The 22,376-nt window shown below is 29.0% G+C and overlaps 1 protein-coding gene across 1 annotated transcript; it reads right to left on the bottom strand.

The window, feature by feature from the left end:
- Nucleotides 1-11,105: 11,105 nt before the first annotated feature.
- LOC142330865 (uncharacterized) lies at nucleotides 11,106-20,940 on the bottom strand. The gene is made up of 7 exons (XM_075376330.1): nucleotides 20,921-20,940; nucleotides 20,098-20,190; nucleotides 18,190-18,288; nucleotides 16,658-16,747; nucleotides 14,153-14,225; nucleotides 12,818-12,884; nucleotides 11,106-11,233 (listed from the first exon to the last, which is right to left on the bottom strand). The coding sequence occupies exons 1-7, from the start codon at nucleotides 20,938-20,940 to the stop codon at nucleotides 11,124-11,126; spliced, it is 552 nt and encodes a 183-aa protein (XP_075232445.1). The 3' UTR covers nucleotides 11,106-11,123.
- Nucleotides 20,941-22,376: the final 1,436 nt, after the last annotated feature.

Raw genomic sequence — 22,376 nt, forward strand, 5'->3', positions numbered from 1 at the left:
ATATGTGTTATATTCTATAAGAAAAAGATTTAAAAGCCCGGATTTTACTTATTTTAAATATACAGTTAATTATAAGATTAATGTAATGTATAAAATTTAAAAAAATTAAATAAAAAATACATTTTTAAGTAGTCTAAGTAATACAAAAAAAAAAAATAAATAAAATTGATTTATAAGATAGAGTGGAGGATTTCGGCCACCCTGAATTGTGGTAGAGCATATTACACTTCCTACCTGTAAAACAAAATTCTAAAACTTCTAATACAGTCTGAACTGTATCACAGCATATTAAATTAGAGATAGAAAAAAATCGCTAATGTTTACAGGAACCAAACTCCAACAGTAATCATCGAAGAACAGAAAAAAGAAGCCCTAATATAAAAGAGTCCAACAAGGATGTTCCCTATAGCCGTTGCGTTTTAATCTTTATATTAAAGAAGAAACAATTTGAAGCTTTTGAAATGACGTATATAGGAGAATATTAAAAATCGGACGGGTGAATAAAGTGACAATTGAAGAGGTATTGCGGCAAATTGATGAAGAAAGAAGCGTTTGGAAAAATATAGTTAAAGAAGAGACAGAAACTTTTAGGCCACACATTCTGGAATAGCCGCTTTGATATTGTAGGAAAAGGTAGATGGGAAAAATTTCGCAGGCAGGTCGCGTTTGAAATACGTAAAATAAATTGTTACGGATGTAAAATATACGGACTAGATCAAAATGAAACGACTAGCACTAGATAGGGAATCCTGGATAACTGCATCTAACCAGTCAAATGAGTGAAGACAAAAAAAGAAGAAAAAATACAAAATATTTTTCAAGTAAATGTTTGTTTTGTGTACAAAAAGTTTTCTTATCTGTGTGAAATTTGTGTTTCTTAGCATTTTTATGCAAACCAAGTTATTAAATATCGTTTTTTGTGTACTTTGCAAAATAATTTACGCTAGTTTTTGTGAAAAGTGTAACAATCTAAAATGTGAGCCAATTAATGTTAGAAATTCGCTTTAGTTATTTTTTATTTCTTATCTATGTTACTGTTAGTTACCATGCAGTTCATTTTTATACAAAAAACCTAATAAATATCAAATAACCTCATTTACTGAAACCGTATATAACAAAAAAATAGCCTAATTATAAATAATTATTGTAAAAAAAAGAAAAACATTAAAAAATATACTTTAAAAATCGTGTGGCTGTGTCGGGGCGCACAGACGTTGATTTAACGTGAAAAAACGTTACAGACCTTGAATAAAGTTCCTCCGAGTTGCAGATCGCAACTTCTCTGGTACAATGAAATGGGAGTACCACCATCCTATTTTCAGGGAATTTCAAAAGTATGCTACCTACTGCAATGGGTAACATCATTCGACTTAGGGAAAATTTCTATATATCTTCGTGTGTCACATATCCCAAACCCCAAAACCACCGTCAGTTCAAAAGTTTATATATATATTTCAATTTTTGTGGAAGTTTTCGATGAAAAATTTTAGTTCCTTCGTTTGGCCAACGCTACAGAGAAATTGGTCAGTATGTATGTCAGTCCGAGTCGCTTTTAGTGTTCGGATTGACATAAAAACGAGACATTGAAAGCGTACTAAATTTTATTTTAACATAAAACAGACACTAAATGGTACATGATATTTATTTCGACTAAAATTCCTCGAAAATTTTGTTCAGCATTGGTCTGTGATATACAGCGGAAGAGGTGCTCGCGCCGTGCCATCTTTGCCATGCTCCCGAAACAGTCTCGCTCGCTCGCTCGGCATCCCATTTTGCCTAACGATATTTTTGTTACACATTTTGGAATATCACACGTGGCATTCGCAATGGTGGCATCTTGACTGAGGCTAGATCAAGCCCTAGAGATGCCTTTTGCGAAGATTTTGAAGAGGCCCTTCGGTAAAATCCATAAAGACTATGTACAGAGGAGGTAGTGTGGCGATCGCAACTGTCACGTGGTGGGTATCTTCTCCTACTGGGATCAGTACTAATAATTTAGGCCCGTCGAATTTCGTTAATAAATTACTGATAAAAAACCGAAAAACCTTCAAAAAATTTGGATCTTGGACTTTTTCACTGTAGTATGAAGATCCCTCATTGAGAGCTTTTCAACAATACATCAATAAGTGGTACCTATTTTCATGGCTTCCAAAGTTATAGCCAAATAAAATTTTAATTAATGAAATATTTGGCTTTTGCAAGGGGAAGGCACATCAGTTCGAATTTGACTTCACCTCTTTTTTCTTTTTTAACTTTTTTTTTTTAATTTAAATATATTGATTTATTAATAATTGTTGACCTCTGACTGTAAAAAGATTTTTACGTTAAATAATTATTTGACAATAATAATAAAAAAAATATATGAAAAATATCAGAAGTTATTAATGAAATAAAATTTTATGTCCTTTTCATATTAAAAAATGTGTATATGTAATTTAATAGGCGAACAATGAAATTATGTGGTAACCACATAAGTTTTTTTTACAAAGTTACAACCACTATATCCCCATTATTTCTTGTGTTTTTATTTTCTTTTTGTTCACAAAAGATATTTGAAGGTAAAATGAAAAATAATAAATGCAAAAGATGAAGAATATTATATGGTACTAAGAACAAAGTAATGCTATATAACAGAATGATATCAGAGACAAATGTTACTTTTAAAAGTGCAATAAATCATGAAAGTGTATTTTATGTGATGTTGAGAATAGATTGGAAGTGACAGATTATGTCGATGGTAGACTACATCAGATTATGTCGATGGTAGGCTACATCAACAGCAGCTGAAAGGCGATTCGGTTTTTTTTAGAAATTATGGTTGATAACAGAAACCTTCCCACCACTGTACCTCTCCTAAATGACATTACAAAATGCCAAAATGTTGATTTTAAATAGAATTTTTCTTTACTGGTCAATAAATAAACTTTGATGATTACATTAATTTTCAAATCATTATTACCTCTTCAACTCATATGTTCTATTAAAATTATATTTTTTCACTAAACACTTAAGAATTTTTTAATGACAAAATGACATCATTCATTAACATGTAAATTCAAACTTAGTTAAGGCAGAAACTACACGGCAGATGCAGATACAGAAATTTTTAGTGAATAATCACGCCTGTAAGTTAATTAATAAATAAAGATGATTTCATTTCTTGAAACAGTTAAAAAAAAAATGATAAGTGATTTTTATATCATTTGAAAATTATAATATTCCAGCAAATTTTGGAAATTCTGCATTAGAATATCAGTGGTTATAAATATCATATCTCAACCGCGAAAGTGAAGATGTTACTCTTATCCCATAAAACTCCCTTGAAAATTAAGCAGATCATTTCACAATTTAGTAGATACATTAAAACCTGTCAGGATATGCTTCATCTCTTATATGAAGTAATCTTTCTTTTCTTTCTTTTTCCTGTTTAGCCTCCAGTAAACACCTTTCAGATAATACTTCAGAGAATGAATGAGGATGATGTGGATGAGTACTAAATCTATTAGTGTAGTCTAATAGATAGCTAATTGGTGACAGCGCATTATACACTTTGCTTCTACTTACTAAAAATGTAGTCAAAATCTAATTAATTCTTCTAATCTAATATCGTTGCAGATGTGAAATAGTTAACCCACCGGGTTGGTCTAGTGGTTAACGCGTCTTCCCAAATCAGCTGATTAGGAAGTCGAGAGTTACAGCGTTCAAGTCCTAGTAAAGCCAGATATTTTTACATGGATTTGAATACTAGATCGTGGATACCGGTGTTCTTTGGTGGTCGGGTTTCAATTAACCACACATCTCAGGTAACTGAGACCGAACTGAGAATGTACAAGACTACACTTCATTTACACTCATACATATCATCCTCATTCATCCTCTGAAGAATTATCTAAACGGTAGTTACCGGAGTCTAAAACAGGAAAAAGAAAGAAAGAAAAGATGTGAAATAGTTAATTAAAATTATTTGTGTTAAATAACATACTAATAATCAAATATTTTATTAAATGTAAATAAAACATTGTTTGTTTAAATTTAAACATATTGTGAAATGTTGAAATAACACAACACAAATTTTGTATTTAGTATATTATACAACTTTCCTCACTGCAATTTTGGTTGCTTATCTCAAATATGCTATTGAAAGTGTATTACTATGTAAAGGTATTACATATATAGTAAATTTGTAATGCTTTTGATCTACTCATTTTGATCTACTATTGGTTTCAATTAAGAATAGTTTTGTATATTTACTTTTAAACAATATGCAGATATGCTTAATAAAGAAAAAATAAATAAATTATATATACACTGTATCACGAGAAGTAGACACAAGATGACATTAAACAGACATCGAATTTGTCTACAACAGAGCTTATCATATTCAGTCTAGCTTCAATTGTCTATACTGTATGTTGTGTTCAGACTGTTGTTAGTGTTTAATTATAAAGAAAATGATTTTGTATTTCTACAATTATGAAGAATTTATGAAAATATAAAAAAACACTAAATATAGAAAAAAAATCTTTTGTGTATTTACACAAGAGATTTTGATTTCCTACATAGCCTCTGCAAACATTCGTGGATGTTCAATTGTTGTTACATTACAGGAAAATCTCATAAATCTCAAAGAAAGACTTATTTATGATTTGATAATAACAGCTTATACATTTCATTTTGATTGTGCACTCAGGGATCAAAATAAAATCTGGGTGCCTCATGTTATTTCTATATTGTGCTCAGTAACTGAACAGTTGAAGGGGAAACGACAAGCCATCCCATTTATTGTACCGATGCATGTTTGGTGTGAACCTAAGGATCACACATCACAGACTGCTACTTTTGCATGACATATATATTTGGATTTTCAGACAAAAACAAAAAGTTCATAAAATATGCAGGTGTATTCCCAGCTCTAAAGTCGGTACCAGATGGGTAGGAGTTACCTGTACCTGTACCTAAACCGCCATCTAATCCAACATTGCTAGAAAACAATATGAAAATGTGTGGATGTTGAAAAATTTCTTCCTTTATCTGATGAGAAATCTCCTCACTTAAGTAATATGAATTTATGATTTACTTTGTGATTTAAAAATTGTTAAAGCATCAACATGAACATCTGGGGTCCAGACTGCAACACTGGGATCTTTATGATATACTAATTGCACCTAACTATAAAGCATGATCATAGTTGCCATGCGATACAAATATGGTGAAAAAATCATATATCAATGGGGAAACCTACTGGGACCATATCTGGGATTGGAATCGCAGTTCATTTAATAATGTAAAAACAAAAAAAAAATATATAAAAAAAAATATTAAATATTTGTTAGAATGATTAGGTGATCTATTATTACTTATTAAAGATTCAGCATGATGTACTCTTTATAGACATTTTTTGCAGAAATATAATCACTAGCTAGATAGGTTCAAAAGCTATACCCTCCTCCAGACTAGATAGATACCAAGAACACTGAATTTTTAACATCCCACGCATCCTTAGATCTAGTGAGATTTAATAGATCAAGTTAAAAGAAAATAAAGGAAAAAAGTGGAGGTTAGGAAGGAGTAATCCACAGAAAGATTGCTAAACAAGACAACAATTCGCTCAAAGAAATCCCAAGCCCCTTTTAAGGCAGCAGGGATCCTCTCGTGCAAGATCAGAGCGCTTTTACCAAGAATAGAAGCAGAAATATCATTCTGAATTAAGCTCCACAGAAACAGATCTATTACGCATCCAAGAATGTATGTTATATGAACCTACTCAGCCAAGCTAAAATTTTCAGCTAAGAATAATGTTGAATGGTAACAAAAATCTGTACTTACAGGATATTCAATTACAAGACCCCTGGTCTTCCTTTCAGTAATCTTCAATATTCTTTGTTTTTTTACATCATACTTAAGTTTTTTATAATATTAACTGAATCATGTATTTTATATTATTTTTACAATATTATATGGGCTTCCACTTACTTTGTTTGCTATGGTATTTAAAATTCATGAAATATTTATGTACCACCTACTTTGTAAGTATTTTCTACAACGATTTTTGAAAAATGAAGCGCGAACATGGTTTCATTATATTTTCAAACTGCTGTCAGGCAAGAGATTCATCGCTAAAGCAAGCAATATATATTCAAATATTCAGTAACATTTTGACCACCATGCTAATAAAATTTAGCATTATATAAAATATGATAATTATATTTTATATAACATTAAATTAACATTTATTTAAAATATAATTATGTTTTATATAATGTCATTTTTTCATCATCAATTTCAAAAAAATGTTGTGAAAAGTGCGGATCTTGAGATTGGGTGGATGTAGGTGGATGAAACTAGTAACTATCAATTCAAAAAACTGGAAAGTACCCTTTTGGTTAAGCCTTTCCAAATCACGTTAAAAATGTCTAGGACGCACCGTTTTTGAGTTACGCCCTTTTTTTAATTTTAAATTTTTTGGATTTAAAATTGGCGGGTGATCAGTAGACCAATCAGCGCTCGTGAAAAGAAACCTTACATTCTGGATCAATCTTCTTTAATGTATTTCAATAAGTTACATACATACTGGATCAATTTATTGAAATCGATTAGTGGAAAAAACAGAGTCTGGTTTTGGACTACTTTTTGTAGTAATAGACACTTGTGTGGTGAGATTTAAGTGAAAAGTGGCTGTCGATCTTGTGAAAAAGTGACCTCATATATTGCAATATTCGTTCTTTCAAATGTATTGTTGATCCAGGATGTAAGGTTTTCATACTGCTGCGGTTAATGAAAACCCAACCACAAACATGACTGGTATCCAAAATCTAGTATCCAAATATTTGCAATGATGAGTTAATCACTATACTAGTCCAGATGGGCTAATGCTCTGACCCTGGCCCCTGTAGAAGTTAAGTGATAATGGTTGGTTGAAGTCACAGAGCAAGGAGCTCCATTATTTGGTCGCTCTAACTGAAGCTAAACATTACATAAATGAATGGAGTCTTTTAATAAATATTATTAATATTATCATGAAATATAAATATATATAATGTAGTAAAGAATTAGTAGTACCTTAATATTTTACCATTTGGCTACACAGCATTGCATTTATCACCACAGCTAATCCAAAGATCAAATCCATCAAGCAGCTGAAAAAAATCGGTCGATCTGGTACTATTAAGGCATAGGATGCAGCATGAAGTGAAAAGTTGATGAGATGTTGAATATAATCGGGTAAACTGTATAATTTCAGATGTCTCATTTTTATTTACAGATTGTATATTTTTGTAGTGAGAAATATATTGTTCATTTCACACTTTGATCTTCATCGCACTTCAATTTCACTCTTTATTTACACCAATCAATCACTTTATTTCCCCCCAATTTTAAAATATTTAAATGATAAAATAAAAAATAAAATAAATTGCCACTATATCTTTACTTGCGTTTTTAATTTCTTGAACAAGATTAATTTTGTAAATCAAACGAATAAAATATAAATAATTTATAAAAAAGGGTAATTTTAAAAACCGGATCAATAATATTACAAATAGAATTTTATAAAAACATTTTGAACTAATAAATGTATTTTTATATGGTCTAATTAAAAACAAAATATATATATATATATATAGTATATAAATAAACAATGTTGGTTTGTATGGTAGAATGTAGGACTTCAGCCACTGAAGTGAAGTGATGAGCTGAAAAGACAAAAAAAAAAAATAAATAGCGAATAATTATAAATATTATGATACATCTATTTCTAACTTAATATTTATATATCACCCCTAATATACATTTATACAAATATTATACCCATTTATATACACATATCCCTTTTTACAATTACATAATTTAAAACTTTAATCCTTTTTATTGTTTTCAAAGTATAACTTTGGGGGAAAAATTTCTATTACTTTTGATAATTAAATAGAATTAGATTTTTCATAGAAATAAATTACCCAAGAGAGTTTATAATGATAATGAATTTACTTATATTTTCCATATTTCTTTTTTTTCCCCTTTTTACTTTTGCAGATGTTTGCATTACTATCCTCCAGACCTCTTAATTAGCCCTTTTAAGATTTTCTTAAGAATTCATTTTCACAGCATGATATGGCCGATCCGGGTAGGAATAAGCTCTACAAATATTATTATTTATAAGCTCTATAAATTATTCTATTGAAACAAAGATGCAGAAAAGGATGTTTGATAAAATGATTTAAAATTTTTAAATGGAAATTATGTAAATTAAAAGTTACTGATGAATAGCAAATGGAATCAAATTGTGATCGATGACAATCCAGGTGAAAACGGGTATTAAAAAATACAAATATTAAATTTCAATATTGAAGTTATCTGCAGGGTTATAGAAAAAAATTAAGTCATATTATTCTATTCAGTAATCCATAAAGATGTACTTTTTCAACAATATGAAACATAATTAGAAAGAAATTATATATATGAACAGTGGGAGGTGCAGAACGATTTATTGCAAGTGACAGGTTAAATGACAGATTATAATCTCATATATAATTATAAAAGAGAAGGTTTAGAATTTTAGTTTTACACGAATTGAGAAAATGATTTATTAAACATATACATTTATAGAAATAAACTAATAATTACAGTGGATAACCAGCAGGCAAGATAGGGTATATAAAAAATGGCAATAAAAGTATAAGTTTCTATATATATATATATATATTTGTCAAGCACTACGATTATTTTACAAATAAATAAAAATGCAAATTTCATCAGAAAAATACACAGTAAAATATTTATTACAAATCACATCCTCCTTGATGTTAATCATGCACTGAGTGATGATTTTACAATAATGTATGATAACAGCATAAGTGAATAAATTTCATGGAAAGAACTCTATTTCTAATATTATTACCAGAATCATCTTTACAATCTTACCAATCTTTATATGAAGTACAAAAATTTGTGTTAAGTCTATTTTGGTAGCTGGTTTCCACACCACCTTGAGGTACAGCATTTGGCGCGTTTTTTTTATAGTGCTATCCCACGTAGGCCTAGTGCACTTAGCCTTTTCTCTAATTATAATATGTTATCCATTAGTAGTAGTAGTAGAAGAAGAAGCCACAGATTTTAATTAATTTTGATGATTTTAAAAGTTTATAAGTATTAATTTTTCTAGTTATATTTGATGAAATCTCCACTTAAAACTGAAAAAAAAGGAGAAAACAAGAGTTAAAAAAAGAAAAGTAAATGACAAACGAGAGTTATTTATAGTAATAGTTAAGCTTCTTGTGATAGGTTAAAACTATACACTAACATAATAATCTGTAATACAGCTTTGTTAAGCACAAACTGATTTTTACTCTTTTACGTCATTTTTACTCTGTTTTCATCATTTATTCTTTTACCACTAACTATATATCATCATATTGTGCAGGCTACAATTGCATGTTTTACTTTTTGCAGAAATCAAACTGTAAAGCATGACGATCACACCATCTGCCAAGTCAAGAATGCGAACTTTTTTTCCATAAACCACAAAAAAATTGTTAATTAAAATATTAATAATAAATTTAAAATAAATAAATAAAGAAAATAATATTTTCTTTTTTTTATAACAAATTAAAAAATAATTAATATAAATAATAATTAAATAAAATAAAAACTTTTGTGTGTGCATGTGTACACAATCCATTTATGATGTAAAATAGCGACTTACATTGTGAAAAATATTTTTTTAAATTTACCATCGGATCTCAATTTTCTGATTAAAAATCCCAAATATCTTGAAAACTGTCGATCCTAGTGGTTTGGAAAAACTTTTGATCCCCTACAATGAGATACCCCAGTAATATTACTCTAAATAGAGTCGCTGTTAACCATTGAGTAGCTTGCTTGAATTTTGGTCTTTCCAAACGAGTTGTTTGTTATATTTTGTTCCAATTAAACAATAATATATAAAAAAAATAATGACAAAGCCACAACTCACTTGGAGAGGGTTAGAGGGGTCAAAGACAACTTTATCAGACTCAGATTGCAAAAGCACATGTGAATAGTAAAATCAGTTCTATCATTTGATTGCGTACAGAAACTAAGCTATCCATCATCACACATGATAGATATTGCATACTTTACATCTGTTAAAAAAATTAGGCTTTTTAGTATATAAAATGAAGGATTAGGTCAGTAGTATTTGGTTATTATGGATGAAGAGAATTGCTTTGGAAAAGGCCCAAATAGTGCTGCAAGTACATTGCATTATTATTAAGAAAATAAAAAAAGTTGACGTATTACGGTTCTTTGCTGATAACTGTGTGAGCCAAAACAAAAACAGTAAAATTTTATGATACCTTGACTAGCAAATAAAACTGGGAGAAATAAGAAATTTTTTTTTAGTTTCTCCTTACCGGTCATAATGGAATTGCATCTGATGGTATATTAGGGTTGATTAAACAGAAATACATTAATGCCACTATTGATACTTATGAGGATGTAGTGCATTGTGTTGTACAAGCATCAGCAGGCGGATACACTTTAGCAGTACCACGAGGAAAACTCAAGACGGTATCCTAGCATAACTAGGACATGTTCCTATCACAAATTTACCAGTTTTTGTTGAAAATTACAATTGCTCACTATTTTAGAGTTAGTGCTGACAGTGACTGGTGGCGTATCATGAATATGCTGTTTTGTAAGACCGTAATTTCAGAATTTGTACTAAATATCCAAAAGGAATGCCTGAGCACATTATTCCTGAATACCTATCTATTAACCACCAGCAGTACTCGTACAAGAATGTACAGCCATTATATAGCAATTGCAACAAAAAAGATTCATTTATGAAAGAACAAAAGATTTCTTTAATTTTTAACCGTCACTTGTTTGTAATTAGCAGTATCTTTTTTAATCTTGAACTGAAAATTGTGCAACAAATTCCATTCAAGAGAGGAAGATTACAAGGTAATAAAACCATAATACAATGGAAATTGATTTTTTTTTTTAGACATAAGATCCCATTATTTGTGCACAGTCATGTAGTAATTAATATAATCCATACAGTTAATAGAACCTGCTTCTGCTATTAACTTTATTTATAAATATTCAACTAGCATATTACTTACTTTAGTCATACTCCTAGTCTATTCTTACTCCTTCTTATTTTTCTTTTTTCTGATAATTCTTTTTGGTGGTACTTGAGGTACAGATTGGCCAGCATTTTTTGAAGACTTTTTTGAAGTTCTAGAATACGGTTTATCTAAAAAAAAAACTTGTGTTAATGAATCTTCTCCAAAAATTATAAAAATACTGGCAGTTTATCCATTATATTTTTTATTATGAGCTATTCATTCTTAGAAAATAAAATTCCTTTTATGTGATTTAAACAAAATGTAATCTAAACAAATGTAATTTTTAATATGATGACTCATATTAAACTCATATACAGGTTTCTGATATAATCTAAATATTACAGCTCAATTTTATAACATAATAAAATTAGAGCTCATATTCTGGATAAGATAATAACAAATAAGAATGATCTTATTTGTTCAGGAGAGCATTAAGTGTTGGATAATACAGATTGAGATAATACAATTTTTTACAGATTGAGTGTTGATTTCATTTGAGTGTTGATTGAGTGTTGGTTACATGAATCATCACTACTGGAGCTCCAACAATGCTCACATCTATTAATGATGACTTCTACACCCACATAAAACTGGTGTGTGATGTGCACTTTCCAGGGGAAGTATAACTGGCTCCTTATTCTTTGAAAACACTCTTAATGTAGACCTCTACCAAGAAACTAACAGTTATTGAAAATTTAAATGAGATTCGTGGTTTCAACAAGATGGGGCCACATGTCACACGCAAGAGCAACAATGGACCTTCTGAGAAATTTCTTTAGTGAAAGACTAATACAGACTGGCTTATGGCTAGCTCAAAAATAATCCACACACCATTAAAGAAGTGAAAGCCAACACATTTCATGAATTATGAGAAATTGGAAGAGGTATTCATCAAAAGGTTGCACAGAATATGAAAAAGGGGGTAAAGGATTGCTTTGTAAAAATGGTGGATAAGTTAAACACTCATTTCTTATGAAAAAATTTGATTTAAATATTGTTTGCATAGATAATTGTAATATTTATAACTAATCGCATTAAATATAGGACATTATCTTTCTTTAAATTGGGCTGCTTTTTTTTTGTTGTGCGTTAAAAGAAACGCTTATGAGTTATTTTTTATCAACTTTTTCAATGTACACCATAGTATATTAATAATATCGGAAAAAATTATTTTTTATAATTTTTTTCTACATTTAACTAAAATAATGACAAAACTAATCAGCTGTTATCACTAAAAAAAAAAAAAAAATGTTATATATTTTTTAATTACATAGAATGAATAATTGTGATGAAATAGATAGTGGTAATTCAAGTCTGATTAGAAGTAATTATATCTTTAAATTAGATTTAAATATTTATTCAAATAAATCCAATGTACAATAGTCATTTGAAAAGTAGTTCCCATTTTCCATAAAAGAATATAATTAAGATTTTCAATAAAGATTTTCTTATCTTTCTATATAACTTAAGATCCCTTCACCACTTAATTAGACTGAACATTTAGGTTTTCATAATGTATTAAATGCTTTTATATGTCCTTGAACCTATTACATTCAACTGCACAGTCTCAATATTTCTTTACCAGAGATGTATTATACCAAATGCGGAAAAAGCAATTGTCTCTAAAGAAAAAAGAATTATAATCTCTAGACTTTATAATCTTTAAACACAAACTGCAATGCTAGTGTAAGAAAACCAATAAAAGTATCTACCTTTATGTTTTTCATTACGATCTTGACGAGATTTATATGATCTTTTTGCACTCTGGTCAACATGGTCCTGTAACAGAACAATATTACAATTGTTATATTAACACATTAAAGTATTAGTGATGATAAGATTCTTCAACAATTAATAAACTACACAATGCAAAATAACTGTCTGATTATGGGGTAATAATCAAGTAATAATTTACAAAATGGTACTTCAGTGATTAAAATCCACACATATGCAAATCATATTGGTATTTACTGCTTTTTATGTTGAAAGAATACTGATGATTACTGTAAACTCTGAACAAGGAGCCTACACACACACTGAAAATTTACCAACATAATCCGAAAATGCAAGATCCAATTCTCTGGCTACACTTCTTGATTGAATGACTTACACGATCCTCACGTACATCATAACACAAAAGAACATCAGGTGGGTTTATGACATCTGTATAGATAGACATTGCAACACTGGATATTGTTAGTATAAGTGTGCAATTTAATTTTGTTAAATTTTCATTAAAATATATTTTAAAAAATATTTTTTTATAATCATAAAACTAAAATCTTAAATAAAGCAAATTTTGTTAAAAATCAAATATTTTGAATCTTACTTTACAGATACATGGAATTAATACAAAACAGACCAAACAACAGCATTTCAGAATTTCTGTTATTTGCAGTAACTGGTTATCTATTAGACAGAGTGTACCACTTCCAAGATTGAGAAAATCCTGTCCACACCAGATAATATGATTTGATAATTCATAAATTACACTAAACAAAGTTTTGAACTATTCAAAGATACAAGAGTCTTTGTTTGGAGTATTAAGCAAATATACAATGAAAAGTTAACAAATAATGATAACCTAAAGATTATTACATCTAAACATATTTATATACCATGAATATGCGAATAAACAATAGAGATGTTGTATCAGAAGAAATACTACCTGCCTATATAAATGAGTGTAAAGGAAATTACTAAAATAAAAATAAGTATGATAATGACAAATAAAAAAATAAAAAACTGAACCAACCAATTAATACTTAAATATCCATAAAATTTCATTCACTTGTATTTTTAAAAAAATCACTTTATTAGAACATATTATAATTTTAATTATAATTAAATTTTAATTCTAATTACACTAACCATAATTTAGATAATAAATAAATTATTTTATTATAAAATATATCAAACAAAATTACACAAACACTCCATTATAAATCAAATTTCTTCAGCTCTTCTTACAAGTGATCATTTAATAATAATCAATAAGCTTATAGAAAAAATGTAAGTATGAAATTTTAAAAAAATTACCAACTTACCTTTAAATTAATATTAGTGAAATCACTTCGACTTATTTTGGAAACTGGTTGTAAAGATAATTGCTTCATGAAACTAAATGATAAACAGAAAAAACACATTCTTAATAATTAGGATAAAGCATTATATACACAATAGAATAGAAATATATACAGAATAAATTTAATTAATAAAATAGGGTTACCCAAAATGTAGCCCTATGATAGGGTTTTAATAGGAATAGGTATTTTATTATTAAAAAACCTATTCCTAAGTAATGTATAGAAATTACTAATGATACAAAATTTGTTAGCACTTTTGCCTTATGTATTAACCTTTGTTTTTAAAAGACATTTGTTTCAAACATGGCTTCCAGGTGGTACTCGAAGCTTGAACTCAGATAACCATATATGCTACCATAATTATTGATATACGTAAATTTATAGTGACTCAATTCTTATTCTGGATCATTTTGTTTTACTTGCTGGAAATTCATTCAGAATTCAAGTATTTAAGCTTTGTAAATTGTAATTTTGTCAAGTAACTTTGCTCAGTTTGCTTGCTTTAATAATTAAAACAACGAATTTTTATCCGGAAATTAATAAAAAAGTATACGCTATATTAGACACAGATATTCAAAAATACTTGTACCTTCTATTACAAGATTTATACACAAAGGTGAGTGAATAATTTCCACAATTTTTCATTATAGCCCCCATTGATTTTTACTGCACATTTTCCAACACTGCATGAGTTGCCAACACTACATTTCTTTATGACTTAAAAAGAAAGTTTTTTTGTAAATAACATGGTTTTTTTATATATGTTTTTTGTAGTAGTGCAAGCCATGCATGCACTACTTCCTTCAATCCTAGGTCAAAGGTGAATCAATGGTCTCTAATATCTCTTTAAGACAGGCAAACAAGTGATAGTCTGAAGGAGGAAGACCAGAATTATCGAAAGGTTAACTCAATATCTATAATGATTTTCATTATTGGGAGGGTTACAACTGTGTGGGCAGTTATGTGCAGATGGACATTGTCATGTTACTTACTTTTCAAAGTCCCTTTCCTGATAATGTTCAAGTACTAGATTTAATAATTCTCAAAAAAGTTCTATCAATTTTCTTACCGATGACTCCTTTTCTAATTTTTTTCTGGTAATCAAAATAACCACAGCTATTTTGATTCCATATTATGCTGTTTTCTCTCTGACTTGAAATGGTTGACCCGTATTTTGTTACCAGTGATTCTGTCCAGTAAATCATCATCACCAACATTATCATAGCAGGTCACATTCTGTCAGTTATCCAAGGACATTTGTTCATGCTGCATTGTGAGTTGTTTAGGACCCTCCTTGTACAAACTTCATGATATTAAATCTATCATAGATGATTTTGAAAGCAGAACTACAATTTGTAGATCATTTACGACTTCTTAAACAGCAACTCATCAGACTTGTGAAAATGTTAATTAAAAACCAAACTACTAATCAGAATAAAAAGCAAAGATTGAGCATTGTGTTATTGAACAACCACGGAAGATGGTAGAGAAGTAAATAGTATTTCCAAGATTTCACACAAAATGCTACGCATACGATCATGTTGATCTTGTTCAATGGAAGTTAGTCTGTATAAAGTTGGAGATGATGAACAATGTTTAAAACAACACCCAATATTAGATCAAGAAAGAGACACTAGGGATTACTCTTTAGTAGTCAACGTCGGTTCCTTTGATATGAAAGAAAAATCTAAGGGCTAAGGTAACCTTAAACTGGATAATAGCAATTTTCAACCTCACTTATTTTATTTTAACCACCCAGGTTAGTGAACAAGCAGGGGTGGGAATATAAATAGTATCAAGATAAGGAGTTTTTCATTGTTAAGCCTTGATAAGAATTCTATAGCTTTTAGTAGCTTTTCAGGTTAAGAGTTGTAGCATTGCATATAAGGCATGTAAATCAGTGTAATGAAATGGTACTGATTTAAACTGCAAAAGGAAGTGAATTCTAATTTACATTGACAATTAGACCGGATGTTGGGCATTAGTTTATATCTTTTTAATTCTGGATTGCTATAGATTGCTATCTGATCTTACTACCTCTCCTGTCAACAGTAAGGTAGAGGTGCATTGAGTTATAAGAGAATAATACCAAGTCATGTAATAAGAGAGCATATGTTTACAGGACTCAAGCCTGTTTATAGCTTCAACTGAAGATTTTTTAATATATGACGTTCAAATTACAGCTCGACTAACATGTCAGATAATAATAGTAACCAGTCATTTTATTAATGTATCATTAAAATGTTTTCAAAATTTTGACCACAACCAAACCAGGTACTAAATATTTTTCTTGATGTACTTCAAGGTAAATGTATTGTTCAATTACCTTAGTATGAGCTTAGAAAATGAAAAAAGATCAGTTATTTTGCTGAAAACATATGAAGCTTCAATCAGCATTATTATTAAATTTATGTAGAGCATGAACATTTAAGAAATAAAAATACTGCACTTAAAAAGTAAACATACTCGATCTTGTTTTGAGAGACTGAATCTAAGTTTTGATCCGGTTGTGGTGTCTGATTTGATGTAGAAGTAACAGTTGTGTTGGCACTTTCACTAAAAAAACAAATACATAAAAATAAGAAAAATATTTAAAAATAGCAGTATAACTTACATTTTTAAATTACAAAAATAAAATATGATTATTTACACAATGAAATGTATTATTGAATCATACTTGATCTTTCTTTCACATACATTCTTATTCTAAAATTGTTATTCTTATTCTAAGAAAGAAAGTTCCTTTTTCTAGTTTTTATGCTGCCTTTATCATTTCCTTTTCTACATTAAAATCCATTAGTTTAAAACTCACTAAAGATGTTCAGCCATACAAGAAACTAATGAAGTTGAATTGTTATAGTTAGAACAGCTTTTATTAAGTCACAAAGTATATTTAGTTACTGAACCTGCCGTCTAATTATAATCCAATTCTCTACAAGTTTGGAAAATAAGTAATTTTTAATTTTCATAAATGCACCAGCTCTTTTTACATTTTATATTCTCAGTTTAGAATTTATCATTTACTAAATTAATTAAAAATTTTAGCTTTATTGAATCTAATCAAACGGGACAAAAAACAAAGAGAAAAATAAAACAGGTAAGGTACAAATAATAGAGAATAGCTAAGCTAACAGAGTTGGATTCCATATAATCAAAACAACAATGCACAATTACTGATGTATCTTTCTCATAATATTCAATAGAATCAGTAATGGAAAATAAAATTTGTTGATAAAGTTGTTTTTTCAATTCAACAAAAAAGCAGTTAATGAAGTAAAATATCTAAACACATAGCTATACTTAATCGTGTATTTAAGTTTACAGATACAAAAACATAAAATACAATACTGGTTAGGTCAATATACAATCAATCATTACTTCACAGAAGATAATACAAGTAAAGGTATATCCAAACAGCATTAGAACATTCACTTATTTTGTAGGATATATCTCATAATAAAATTTAAAACTAATGGCAATCTAATCATAAAATAAATGGAAAACAAAATAACAGAATTAATTTTAGATTTCCACAAAAACATTTTTCTACAAATTGGTTAAATAGTTGAAAAAACTATCATTATATCATTGGACAATTGAGTAGCTAAATCATTTATCTTCAATATCTATGATAGTAACATGTAACCAATTGTAAACTGGCAAATAAAGATCTACATTAAAATTGTACTTTTATCTTGGAAACTATTTACATATTCCCCAGTGCTAGGGACTGTCAAAAGTTTCACATATCATTCCTGTACTGTAAATATAATCATGATAAATTAGAAAGGTGACTTAAAGAACATTTGATTAAAGAAAGTATTTTTCTAGATAATTTCAAGTACATTTAGTCTAAAAATTTATCTAAGGGTAAGCTGAGAAACTGAATAAAAGTTTGTTGTATTGTCATTTCGTTGCTGAAAATGTATGTAGCTTTAGTCAGTATTAGTTATATTATGGAAAATACAACCATAAATATACTTAAAATGTTAACATACCTGGTCATGATTTGAGAGCTTGAAGCTAAGTTTTGAACTGGAAGTGGCATCTGGTTTGGTGTAGAAGTAGCAGCAGCAACAGCTCTGTGGGTTCTTGCCCTAAAAATAAAATAAAATATATATAAAAATAATAGTGACAAAAATTTTTAAATTACAGAAATAGAAGATAATTATTTAAATTTTTTTTATGCCTCTACTCATCTGCTTAATCATATGGACATTATAGAAAAATCATTTCCAAATAAAAAAAGGAATTGTATTTTTTATACACAGTCAAAGTATTTTGGGATTTATTTTTCTAAAGAATTGGTTGTTAAAATTAACGAAAATTTAATATAAAAAAGAAAATCCATAATAACCAACCCTGTTTCAGAGAACCGCAATGATTTTTCATTATTTAAATAGTAAGTTTTTAATGTAAAATTGTGAACACAAAATAATTACTGTATAAAAAAGGTTTGGTTTCAAAATGGTGAATATCATGACTAGTGAGACAATTAAAAATGAATTACAAGATCCATCAATGCTGGTTTTATCGTCTAACAATAAAAGGATTGATTTTTGTACTATTTATTGATGTATATTAACTATGAATAAGTCACTAATTCTTGAACATCATGAAATTTGTAGGACACAAAATGATTTAATACTGCTAAAAATGATTGTTAGCTAATGATGTAAAATTGAATTATTTTTATCATTAGTTTTATGAGTCATTGCTAAACATGAATAATTGCCAAATATGTGGAGTACTACCACAATGATAATGAATCTTACATCAACCTTAGCAAACACAATGCTTAACAGCCCTTATGTTCATAGAGATACTCAATTAAATAACACTATGAGAATGATTGCCAGGGTTAGCAGGTCTACTCCTGTGAATGGCTACCCAAATCTGCGCCATATGAATGCTCTTATAAGAGAGTACAAGAAGATTTTTGACAATCGGAACCTACCAATACATGAGGACATTGAGGATGTCAATCATGGCGGCCTTCGATCTAGAAAGCAATCTACCAAATCAACAATTGCTGCCAGAAAAGGAAGGATTCAATCTAACTGACGCCTAGCATCAAGAATGGACCACAAAGTGATAACCAAATTCCATGTATTACTCAAAAGCCGTCGGGTTTAGACTTGCCATGTAAGACATAGTCAATGTTAAACAGAATATGAACTCAGTATGGTATATGCGCCTAATTCCTACATAAAGGGGTAAAACGCTGATGTCCCTTTGCGAGTATGGTGAAAATCAAACTGCTAAACACATTACAGAAGTTTGCCCTAGGACAGCTTATGAAGGGAATTATGAAGATTTCCTGATGGCGACTCCAGAATCAATAGGTTATATTAATTTGTTAGATGTTTCTTTGTAATTTTTTACTGTAATTGTTATTGTGTCTTGGTGCCATACGCTAAATAAATAAATTACATCAACCTGAGGAAACACAATACAAGTTAGAGAATTATAATCAAACAAATATTTTTAAACTCCTAAATTAAAATTTTCTTGTACTTTTAAATATCACACAGCCGTAATTATTGAGTTGTAGAAGAAAAAATAATACAAAAGACAAAAGAAATTCTGAAGGACTGAATTATTAGAGAATAATTTAAGTTAGACAAAAAATGTAGATGCTATATTTACCAATGTCCAATAAATAATTATAATCTAATAATGAAATTACACTTCCTTAAATATGTTAATTGAAAGAAATGTTGAGGGAAGATATTTCATGATGTAATTTAAGGTATATTTATTGTTAAGATTATCTTAATATGTACTTAGAAGCTGAATAAAGATTGGTTACATTGTTGTTTAATGTATGAATTTTCAGTCAGTATTACTTAGTTTATGGAATGTTTGAACATTAGACCTTAACCTACTACACTTCAAAGTTATACCTGGTCATGATTTGACAGGATGAATCAATGTTTTCAGCTGGCTTTGGCTTCTGGTATGGTGCAGAATTAACAGCTCTGCGGTCTCTTCTTCCCCTAAAAAAAAAAATTAAGAATAACACTAACCTAAATATTTGAAAGGTAAATAAAATATTACTGTAAATTATTTTCTCTTTTTTCCTCTTTATCCCTTTTCATCTGCTCGATCATTATGGAAATAATTAATAAAAATCATTTCCAGTTAAAAAAAAATATAGTTGAGTGGATTGATTCCTGTACTATTTATTAATGTATATTAAATATGGGGGAAATACTAATTCTTGAAGACGTCGAAATTTGTTTAGCTAATAATATGAAAATTTATTTGGATCACCTAATAAATTCTTCTAAAGTATATGTTAAGACTATTTAATGAGAAATTTTTCTAATTTGAAAACATTAATTATGTTGTAACTATCATTGCAAATATAATTTACAAAAGATTTGAGTTCAAAACTAAATCTGTACATTTCAGGAATTGCTTTTGAGCGGTGAAAAGCTCCACAGGTACATTTTATTGGGCATTTAATGAAGTTATTCTATTAAGTATCAAAAGAAATCAGATTTAGATATTGCAATCTGTATCATTTTCAAAAGACTATCTCCATGTTTACAGACTTTTCTTTAATCGACAGTAATAAAATTTAGTTATGTTCTACCTAATTCTATGCATAAATCAAAATATCAGTAAAAGAAAAAGTATGGTAATTTTGATGAAATAAAAGGAAATTTCACTTAAAGCTATAATTAATATACTCATAAATAAAATTAATCATTATTCACTTACTTAACTGGAAGGTTACTCATAACAGACTGCTTAAAAAAATCAATTATTAGGTTTTTTGCAGTTTATTATTTTATTAATAAGTTATTTTATGATATTAAAAACATAAAATGCAAGGATGATGTTTCAACCTTTAATATTTATTAATAATAAAAATTAAAATATAAAAGCTGTTGTTATGGAAAAGGTAGTTAGGTGATCATTACATGACAACCAAAAAGTGACTCTCCATAACAAAGTTTGATTATTGAAATTTTTAATATGTAAAATTTAATATTTATATTAATAATATTACAAAAAAAAAAAATAATATAATTTTCTTTTGATTATGTTACTGCAAATATTAACAAATTTAGTCACACACACTGGAAGTCTCCCTCTATGAATCATGACACCTTGCCGTTGGTGAGGGAGCTTGAGTGCTCAGTGATACAGAGTAGCTGGACCGAAGGTTCAACCATATCGAAGAGATATCTGTTGAGATACAGACTAAGGAATAATTCCTGAAAGAGGGCAGCAGCTCTTTCAGTAGGTGTTAAGGGCAACTTAAAACAGCCATATCAACATCACTCAGTCCTCTGAGTACTACGCAGCTGATAAAAATGGAAAACTACAGCTGCTTTTTTTTCCAAGAAAATGTAGTTCTCTGTATTTTCATATAGCAATGATGGAGACGCCTTTCTTGGTAAAATATTCCGGAGGTAAACTAGTCCCCCATTAGGATCTCCAGGGTGAGAACTACTAAGGAAGAGGTCACCAGAAAATTAAAAAATATCATTCTACGAGTCAGAGCATGGAATGTTAGAAGTTTAAAAAAGGTTGGTTAGTTAGAAAATTTAAAGAGGGAAATGGATAGGATAAATGTAGATGTAGTAGGAGTTAGAGAGGTTCAGTGGGAAGAGAAAACGACTTTTGGTAAGGGGATTTTAGAATAATTAACTCAGCTTCAAATAATGGGTAGGCAGGAGTAGGTCTCATAATGAACAAGAAGATACGGAACAGAGTAGAGTATTTCAAAATGCATAGCGAAAGAATAATTGTAATAAGAATAAAATCAAAACCTAAACTGACAACGATACAAGTTGAACAGATAAAGATGCTACGATTTACTGATGATATAGTAATTCTAGCTGAGAGGAAAACGGATATAGAAGAAACAATGAATCGCATGGATGAAGTCCTTTGCAAAAACAACCGCATTAAACGAAAGTAATGAAATGTAAGAAATAACAAAGATGGACCACTCAATGTGAAAATAGGAAGAGAAAAGATTAAGGAGGTAGAAGAATTTTGTTATTTGGGAAGTAGAATTACTGAAGCCATTAAATTGGACTTTATATAAATTAAATATAATATAATAAATAATTTTATTATATTATATTAAATTACTTCTAGTTTAACCTTTTTATCGTAAATTTTCTAACGACTGACTTTTCATCGAAGTCAAAAATAGTTTAAC

This window comes from Lycorma delicatula, chromosome 10, assembly GCF_047948215.1.
Source record: "Lycorma delicatula isolate Av1 chromosome 10, ASM4794821v1, whole genome shotgun sequence".
In the NCBI taxonomy this organism is placed as follows: domain Eukaryota; kingdom Metazoa; phylum Arthropoda; class Insecta; order Hemiptera; family Fulgoridae; genus Lycorma; species Lycorma delicatula.

Coding starts and splice junctions, on each gene's coding strand:
- LOC142330865 (XM_075376330.1), bottom strand. CDS start 20,940: ATGAGTAACCTTCCAGTTAA. Junction 14,226..16,657: donor GTCTCTCAAAACAAGATCGA/GTATGTTTACTT, acceptor TTTATCATTTAG/TTTCATGAAGCAATTATCTT. Junction 11,234..12,817: donor TCGTAATGAAAAACATAAAG/GTAGATACTTTT, acceptor TTTTTTTTTTAG/ATAAACCGTATTCTAGAACT.